Source organism: Protomyctophum parallelum (genome assembly GCF_964188405.1).
Source record: "Protomyctophum parallelum genome assembly, chromosome: 22".
NCBI lineage: Eukaryota > Metazoa > Chordata > Actinopteri > Myctophiformes > Myctophidae > Protomyctophum > Protomyctophum parallelum.
In genome coordinates this window covers 27548939-27558938 of record NC_139714.1, presented here as the reverse complement: position 1 = coordinate 27558938, position 10000 = coordinate 27548939, and the positions used below count along the sequence as shown (strand labels likewise).

At 48.7% G+C, this 10000-nt stretch overlaps 1 protein-coding gene across 1 annotated transcript in view; it reads right to left on the bottom strand.

The window, feature by feature from the left end:
* The window catches only part of mapk11 (mitogen-activated protein kinase 11), a 17839-nt gene that overhangs the window by 6493 nt on the left and 1346 nt on the right, over window positions 1-10000 (bottom strand). The window contains exons 2-4 of the mRNA XM_083757791.1: window positions 3465-3594; window positions 2794-2852; window positions 2211-2322 (exon numbers count right to left, since the gene is read on the bottom strand). Of these exons, the coding sequence (XP_083613917.1) occupies window positions 2211-2322; window positions 2794-2852; window positions 3465-3594 (301 nt within the window). The remainder of the gene's footprint in view (window positions 1-2210; window positions 2323-2793; window positions 2853-3464; window positions 3595-10000) is intronic.

Here is a 10000-nt window from a genome sequence, read left to right as displayed (position 1 = left end):
GAGAGGGAGGGAGGGATGGAGGGAGGGGTAGGGGAGGAGAGAGAGGGATGGAGGGAGGGATGGATGGAGAGAGGGGGGAGGAGGAGAGGAGAAGAGAGGGAGGGAGGGATGGATGGATGGAGAGAGGGAGGGAGGGACGGAGGGATGGATGGATGGAGGGAGGGAGGAGGAGAGGAGAAGAGAGGGAGGGAGGGATGGATGGAGAGAGGGAGGGATGGGTGGAGAGAGGGGGGAGGAGGAGAAGAGAGGGAGGGATGGAGGGAGGGGTAGAGGAGGAGAGAGAGGATGGGGAGATGGAGGGAGGGATGGAGGATGGAGGGAGGGGTGGGGGAGGAGAGAGAGGGATGGAGGGAGGGATGGATGGATGGAGGGAGGAGTGGGGGAGAAGAGGGGGATGGAGGGAGGGGTGGGGGAGGAGAGAGAGGGAGGGAGGGATGGAGGGAGGGAGGGGTGGGGGAGAAGAGGGGGATGGAGGGATGGAGGGAGGGGTGGGGGAGGAGAGAGAGGGATGGGGAGATGGAGAGAGGGATGGAGGATGGAGGGAGGGGTGGGGGAGGAGAGAGAGAGGGAGGGATGGAGGGAGGGGTGGGGGAGGAGAGAGAGGGATAGAGGGATGGAGGGAGGGAGGGAGGGAGGGGTGGGGGAGGAGAGAGAGGGATGGGGAGATGGAGAGAGGGATGGAGGATGGAGGGAGGGGTGGGGGAGGAGAGAGAGGGAGGGAGGGATGGAGGGAGGGGTGGGGGAGGAGAGAGAGGGATGGGGAGATGGAGAGAGGGATGGAGGATGGAGGGAGGGGTGGGGGAGGAGAGAGAGGGAGGGAGGGATGGAGGGAGGTGTGGGGGAGGAGAGAGAGGGAGGGATGGAGGGAGGGGTGGGGGAGGAGAGAGAGGGATGGATGGAGGGAGGGAGGGGTGGGGGAGAAGAGGGGGATGGAGGGATGGATGGGGGAGGAGAGAGAGGGATGGGGAGATGGAGAGAGGGATGGAGGATGGAGGGAGGGGTGGGGGAGGAGAGAGAGGGAGGGATGGAGGGAGGGGTGGGGGAGGAGAGAGAGGGATGGATGGAGGGAGGGAGGGGTGGGGGAGAAGAGGGGGATAGAGGGATGGATGGGGGAGGAGAGAGAGGAGAAGAGAGTGGACAAAGATGAGACAAGGAGGGTCAACCAGTCGTGGAAAAAGAACTTCCATTTTTTACTTAAGTAAAAGTATCAATACTGCAATATAGAAATACTTTACAAGTAAAAGTCGGTTGGCATAAAATAAAAACTGGTTGGTAATGAAACTACGCTAATTACCTCGAGCAGCAGCTGGTCAATGAGTTGGTAATTAAACTACGTTAAAACACCTTAATTGCCCGGGGTTATTTAATCCATTAAATTATAGCGCCCAGTCGATTTATAGCAACGGAGCACTTTTACAGACGGACCGGATGTTGTTCCGGATGTGGCTGTAGCAGCTAGATGTATAGCCAAACCACTCTCGATGCGATCGACAACAACAGGAGGTAAGAATAAATCTATCACGACTAGCGACTGGACAGCGGAGGGCCGTCTAACACAGGATTTAAAAAAAAAGATTAGACGGGATGATTTAGATCGCGAGTTATTAACGTTTTAAGATTTCCGTTGTCGGCTAAACAGGGGGGAACATTTTCGATGACGTCTCACTGTTCCCAGGCAATCGGTTTTCATATCAATAAACTTCGTCTTTTGGATAAAAAATCGTCTTGGGCGTTACTAATATTAAAGGACAACTTCACAACTTTTCAACCTAACTTCATATAATAGGTCCTCACTAATAATCATGAAGAAAAATGGCGTAATTTTTTTCTCATAGGAGGGCTGTGGGCAGTTCAGAAACCGTCTTCCAGTGACATCATCGATGGGGAATCCAAGCTAATAGAAACTGCAGGCTTTCTAGTCCTGAAAAGTTGCAATGCAAAAATGGAAGCCATCGTTCTCACGATAATGAAAATCTAAACATTTTTGTTTAAACAAATCTTATTTAAAACAAATCTGCCTAATGATGATGTCACTGGAAGACGGTTTCTAAACTGCCCACAGCCCTCCTATGAGACGCAGAGTACAAAATAAAACGTGCCATTTAATCATGATTATTAGTGAGGACCTATTATATGAAGATAGGTTGAAAAGTGGTGAAGTGGTCCTTTAAGGACAAAGAACTTTGTCCTGGGGATGGGGTGTTAATTACCTTTAACCCTCTCAGCAGCTGGTAAATGAGGAACTGCACGTGCTCGTCCGACAGTCGCTGGAACTTGACGATGTTGTTTAGGTCCGCCCCCATCAGGTTGGTCACCAGGTAGCTAGCCAATCAGGGAGAGGGGAGTGCGGGCGGGACTTAGGTTAGAATGGTTGCCATGCCAACCCTCAGATGTTTTCACAGCCTGAAACGCGACATTCCAAATCCAAGCGTATATAACTGCTCCTGTCGCAAGTTGATGATGTCATATGTCCATGTGTGGTCTGGCCCTATGGAATGTATGGAATGCACAATTTGCACATGCTAATAAAAAGTATTTAAAATATTGCATTGATGCTCATATTATCCTTAGGAAGTATTAGGTTGTTTTTTATTAACGTTCCATAGGGCTAGACTACACATGGACATATGACATCATCAACTTGCGACAGGAGCAGTTCCTATTGAGTGAAAGATTCCCCCCCGTGACCCAAAACAGATATTCGCCCCGGGGACCCAAACTGGTGAAAATAGCAGATCTACAAGCTCACAAACGGGTCGCATCGCGGCAAAACTGGTAATGTAAAACATTTACACTTCATTGAAGTCCTCTAATGCTGCAGCAGGGCTGAAGACGTCCAATAGGCCAATGACCTGTGGACACAGAGAGGCATCCAATAAGAACACAGAGATATATCCAATAGGCCAATGACCTGTGGACACAGAGAGGCATCCAATAAGAACACAGAGATATATCCAATAGGCCAATGACCTGTGGACACAGAGAGCCTGAGGCATCCAATAAGAACACAGAGATATATCCAATATAGGAGACAGCGTTTTGAAAGATTTCCACTCTGGACGGAGTTTCCCCTTTGTGGCGTTTTCAACCCCCCAAAAAACGGCGTCCCTTCTCATCTAAAACGTAGCTTCTAAATCATGGCAGTTTTCTGAAAATCCTATGTAAATGATTCTGTTTCAGTGGTTCTCAAACTTTTTTATGTCAAGGACCCCCAGAATTATATGTCATCGGCCGCCGACCCCCATCTGAAAATATTCCAGATCTACAAGCTCATAGTGCGCCACCGAGTGGCGCGCTACGAGCTTGTAGGTCTGCTATTTTTGAAAAATCGAAGAACGACTGAACATTTTTAGAATCTGATCTCAGGTCAGAATGGGTTCATCAGACCAGTGTGTGTCCAGTGGGAAACCTCGTATGAATCTGATCTCAGGTCAGAATGGGTTAAAGACGCTCGTCGTACTGACGTTCTCGTGCTTCATGTGCTTCAGCAGCCTCAGTTCTCGGTACGACCGCCGGCTGTGGATCAGCGACTGGAACGGCCTGGACAGCTTCTTCACCGCCACCTTCTGGCGTAACCGCACGTCATACGCCGAACTAGGAGGGGGCGAGAGGGAGAGAGAGAGAGAGAGGGAGAGAGAGAGAGAGATGCAAAAACATTTATTAAATACTGCTGTCAACTTTCAATTGGCAATGTAAACGTACGTTTTCTCATGCCAATAAAGCTCCTTTGAATTGAAGAGAGAGAGTTCATTAACTTATTTTTATATGTGTCATTCCACACATCGCATAAGAAGGCGAGCATTGCTGTGCAATGCATACATATACATGTACCCTGAATCACCCTCCTGAGTCCCAACATACATGTAGCCTACCCTGAATCATTCTATAATCCTGAATCCCAACATACATGTACCCTGAATCAGCCTATAATCCTGAGTCCCAACATACATGTACCCTGAATCATTCTATAATCCTGAGTCCCAACATACATGTACCCTGAATCAGCCTATAATCCTGAGTCCCAACATACATGTACCCTGAATCACCCTGTAATCCTGAGTCCCAACATACATGTACCCTGAATCACCCTGTAATCCTGAGTCCTAAATCCCAACATGCATGTACCCTGAATCAGCCTATAATCCTGAGTCCTAACATACATGTACCCTGAATCAGCCTATAATCCTGAGTCCCAACATACATGTACCCTGAATCACCCTGTAATCCTGAGTCCCAACATACATGTACCCTGAATCAGCCTATAATCCTGTCCCAACATACATGTACCCTGAATCAGCCTATAATCCTGTCCCAACATACATGTACCCTGAATCACCCTGGAATCCTGAGTCCCAAGTCCCAACATACATGTACCCAACACACATGCCTTGAAGGCAAGGCAAGGCAATTTAATTTATCTAGTACCTTTCATATATAAGGCAGTTCAAAGTGCAACAGTTCACTTAAAAATGAATCCAGATTATAATAAATACAAAAACCCATGTTTCTATGTCAGTGGTGCTCAAACATTTCTGGGGGGGTCAATGACCCCCAGAAATATATGTAATTGCCTAATTGGCTGCCAATCCCCATCTCAAAATACGTAGTTCCGGGGATCCCCCTCTACAAGATATATGAGCTTGTAGATCTGCTATTTTTCAATAGCTAAAGCACAACATAATGCTTGAAACACCAAAAGGGGGTTCCCGCCCCGAGAATGGGTTAAAAACAGCTATGGGTTGGGGATTTCCTAATGTAACCGAATTGCTTCACAGCTGTCCTCCATTCTTTCATCAGTAAAATGCAGCTATAGTCAGAGCGGTAGAATTGAATCTCTGTCAGAGAGCGGAAGTTCCGACCGCTCGCTGCCTCCCTGGAGGAGACAGAACAGAACAGGAAGGAGAAGTGATTGAGAAACGCTACCGAAACCGTCATGGCGAAGGAGAAGCAGCAGCGAAACCACACGGAATAGAAGAAGTGCACGAGCTCCATGAGAGAGACGGCCTTGAGTCGGCGTCGACTCGTGGACCAATATAGATGTTATCAGAACTGAAACTGATGTTTAGTTATTAAACAGTATATAGACCAGTGGTTTTAAAGCCTGTTCATGTCAAGGCTTATTTATCTGCATATCTGCATTTGAGCCACGGAACCACCGTTTGATGACATTTAGCCTCTCAGACTCATTTGAGCCACGGAACCACCATTTGATGACATTTAGCCTCTCAGACTCATTTGAGCCACGGAACCACCATTTGATGACATTTAGCCTCTCAGTCCCATTTGAGCCACGGAACCACCGTTTGATGACATTTAGCCTCTCAGACCCATTTGAGCCACGGAACCACCATTTGATGACATTTAGCCCCTCAGACCCATTTGAGCCACGGAACCACCATTTGATGACATTTAGCCCCTCAGACCCATTTGAGCCACGGAACCACCATTTGATGACATTTAGCCTCTCAGACCCATTTGAGCCACGGACCACCATTTGATGACATTTAGCCTCTTAGACCCATTTGAGCCACAGAACCACCATTTGATGACATTTAGCCTCTCAGACCCATTTGAGCCATGCACGGAACCACCGTTTGATGACATTTAGCCTCTCAGACCCATCTGAGCCACGGAACCACCATTTGATGACATTTAGCCTCTTAGACCCATTTGAGCCACGGAACCACCGTTTGATGACATTTAGCCTCTCAGACCCATCTGAGCCACGGAACCACCATTTGATGACATTTAGCCTCTCAGACCCATTTGAGCCACAGAACCACCATTTGATGACATTTAGCCTCTCAGACCCATTTGAGCCACAGAACCACCGTTTGATGACATTTAGCCTCTCAGACCCATTTGAGCCATGCACGGAACCACCGTTTGATGACATTTAGCCTCTCATTTAAGACCCCAAAACTAAAGAATAACTGATTGTTATTGGCAGGGCCGGATTTACCATAGGCCTAGGGTGCGCGCTGCAACTGTCAAGGATGAAATTGTAAAGTTAGCGTAGCATGATTTGTAATGTATAGCATATAGCATGGTAATATATACGCGTCGTGTCTGAGCTGAGACCTCAGGAATGCCATGTCACCAGTCTTCATGAACAGAGGCGTGGTGTGTGTGTGTTTGTGAGAGAGAGAGAGAGAGGAGGAGAGAGGAGAGCGGAAGGGGTGCAGTACTTATAGTTTAGACAGTTTTTGGTTTAGACTCTAGTCATTGGTTAGACCAGTCATTAGTCCTATACAACTGCAACCCGAGCGGAAGGACAGACAGACAGACAGACAGACAGACAGACAGACAGACAGACAGACAGACAGACAGGTTCTACTTATCGGCTCTATGTGCAACTTAGAGCAGTGGTTCCCAATCTTGACATAGACACTAGCCCGCGGACCCCCCATTTGAAAATATATGCCAGGGAGTAGGGACCCCCATAAGAAGAAGGCGACAGTCCTACAGCCAGCAAATTAACACGGCCCGTTAATTTGTTGCACGCATGCTCGTTACGTGCACACGCCCCCCCCCCCCCCCCCCCGCGACTCACCAGACCTGGATTCTGTTTAGCTTTTTTTTTCACGCTTGCGTTGTCGCGCCCCTCTAGAGCAGACCTGGAGGAGACCTGTGTTGATCCAGACCCTCTAGAGCAGACCTGGAGGAGACCTGTGTTGATCCAGACCCTCTAGAGCAGACCTGGAGGAGACCTGTGTTGATCCAGACCCTCTAGAGCAGACCTGGAGGAGACCTGTGTTGATCCAGACCCTCTAGAGCAGACCTGGAGGAGACCTGTGTTGATCCAGACCCTCTAGAGCGGACCTGGAGGAGACCTGTGTTGATCCAGACCCTCTAGAGCGGACCTGGAGCCCTGTGTTGATCCAGACCCTCTAGAGCAGACCTGGAGGAGACCTGTGTTGATCCAGGCAACAACGCCTGCGTTCCTCGCGTCACATTTGCAAGGCCCTTAATGCTGACGACGTTGTGAAAAACGGCTTTTCTCTCATGCAGGGATCACCTGACAGTGACACCTATATATACACCTATGCATGGACACATGGATTCATGTTGACAGACGTGCTTAGCACCGTGACACCGTTCCCATAGCAACGGGATCTCCATGGGCAACAGACAGAGCGGGCCACAAAAAAAGAAAGAGAAAAATAAATCACACCCGTCATCTCATTCCGGCCAATCACAATTTGCGTCCTCACTTTTGTCATCAATGTTTGTGTTTAACACAATGTTTGTGTTTACACAAACACGCAAAACTAGTCTGTTTGTGTTTATACACAAACCGTCCAAGCTGGACATTGGAGGGGCTAGCACCCCTCAAAAATAAAAAAAATAAACTAACAAAACAAACAAAGCCATTTCAGCATTACAACATGTCTGCGAGTGGAGCAATAGGCCAAGGCTACAGAAAATACGGGAAGATGTTTTATGATGACATATCGTTTGATGGATTTGAAATCTGGTAAAAAGCAAAACGCCCTGTAAATATTTAGGTTCCAATGATGTAGTAGAGGTTTAATATTAAATATTAAAGGTTCCAATGATGTAGTTTAGAGGTCATGTTATTTGCGCTTTAAGTTCCATTGATGTAGTAGAGGTTTAGTAGTAGAGGTTTAATATTAAATATCTAGGTTCCAATGATGTAGAGGTTTAACCCATTTTGACCTGACGTCGAAATTTATAAAATGTCTTCTAAATCCTGACAGTTTTCTGTCAGGATTTGTTCCACATTTTCACGATTTAAACAAAAATAGCAGACCCACAAGCTCGTAGCGCGCCACTCGGTGGCGCGCTATGAGCTTGTAGATCTGCTATTTTTCAATAGCTAAATTATAACATAATGTTTGAAAAACCAAACACCTGTCGATGTGCGTATTCTACGCCCGCTCTAACCACTGAATGGTCTTTAGCCCAGCACCCAGCCTGTCGATGTGCGTATTCCACACCCGCTCTAACCACTGAAAAGTCTTATAGTGTTTGGGCCCAATCCATCCCAGAATGCACTCTGTTCCTACCCGGAAGGAGGAGTGAAATGACTGAAATCGCCTCATGCGCCTCATCCCCAGGTGGGTAGGTTTGGCCTGCCTTTGGTCCCATAGAGTCCAGCCCAGGAGGGTAGTTTTGGCCTGCCTTTGGTCCCATAGAGTCCAGCCCAGGAGGGTAGGTTTGGCCTGCCTTTGGTCCCATAGAGTCCAGCCCAGGAGGGTAGTTTTGGCCTGCCTTTGGTCCCATAGAGTCCAGCCCAGGAGGGTAGTTTTGGCCTGCCTTTGGTCCCATAGAGTCCAGCCCAGGAGGGTAGGTTTGGCCTGCCTTTGGTCCCATAGAGTCCAGCCCAGGAGGGTAGTTTTGGCCTGCCTTTGGTCCCATAGAGTCCAGCCCAGGAGGGTAGGTTTGGCCTGCCTTTGGTCCCATAGAGTCCAGCCCAGGAGGGTAGTTTTGGCCTGCCTTTGGTCCCATAGAGTCCAGCCCAGGAGGGTAGGTTTGGCCTGCCTTTGGTCCCATAGAGTCCAGCCCAGGAGGGTAGTTTTGGCCTGCCTTTGGTCCCATAGAGTCCAGCCCAGGAGGGTAGTTTTGGCCTGCCTTTGGTCCCATAGAGTCCAGCCCAGGAGGGTAGTTTTGGCCTGCCTTTGGTCCCATAGAGTCCAGCCCAGGAGGGTAGGTTTGGCCTGCCTTTGGTCCCATAGAGTCCAGCCCAGGAGGGTAGTTTTGGCCTGCCTTTGGTCCCATAGAGTCCAGCCCAGGAGGGTAGGTTTGGCCTGCCTTTGGTCCCATAGAGTCCAGCCCAGGAGGGTAGTTTTGGCCTGCCTTTGGTCCCATAGAGTCCAGCCCAGGAGGGTAGGTTTGGCCTGCCTTTGGTCCCATAGAGTCCAGCCCAGGAGGGTAGGTTTTGGCCTGCCTTTGGTCCCATAGAGTCCAGCCCAGGAGGGTAGGTTTTGGCCTGCCTTTGGTCCCATAGAGTCCAGCCCAGGAGGGTAGGTTTGGCCTGCCTTTGGTCCCATAGAGTCCAGCCCAGGAGGGTAGTTTTGGCCTGCCTTTGGTCCCATAGAGTCCAGCCCAGGAGGGTAGGTTTGGCCTGCCTTTGGTCCCATAGAGTCCAGCCCAGGAGGGTAGTTTTGGCCTGCCTTTGGTCCCATAGAGCCCAGCCCAGCAGTGTTGTTTTCGTCAACTAAAACTAAGACGAAAAATGTTAGTCGACTACCTATTTTCACTGACAAAAACAAATGGAAACTAAATGAAAACTAAGCTACGATGACTAAAACTAAGACTAAATATAGGCTACTGACAATATCGTCGACAAATAAAAACTAGACTAAAATGTTAGGAAGGGACTAGTGGACAAGAGATCCAGTATAAGTAACTTGGTTGCATGCTGAAAATAGCTGATCTACAAGCTCGTAGCTTGTAGATCAGCTATTTTCAAGCTCGTAGCTTGTAGATCAGCTATTTTCAGCAAGTGTAAAAACACTCCAAGACCCGCCAAAATACATTTTAGTCGACTAAATCAACTGTAGATTTAGTCGACTAAAATCTTATGACATTTAGTCGACTAAAACTAGACTAACACTAAGACATTCCAGGTGACTAAATGTGACTAAAACTAAATTAAGTTTCAGTCCAAAGACTATGACTAAACTAAAATAGAAATGTGCTGCCAAAAACAACTCTGCAGCCCAGGAGGGTAGGTTTGGCCTGCCTTTGGTCCCATATAACCCAGCCCAGCCCAGGAGGGTAGGTTTGGCCTACCTTTGGTCCCATAGAGTCCAGCCCAGCCCAGGAGGGTAGGTTTGGCCTGCCTTTGGTCCCATAGAGTCCAGCCCAGCCCAGGAGGGTAGGTTTGGCCTGCCTTTGGTCCCATATAACCCAGCCCAGCCCAGGAGGGTAGGTTTGGCCTGCCTTTGGTCCCATATAACCCAGCCCAGCCCAGGAGGGTAGGTTTGGCCTGCCTTTGGTCACATAGAGCTCTGATTGAAGTCTAGACATGCAG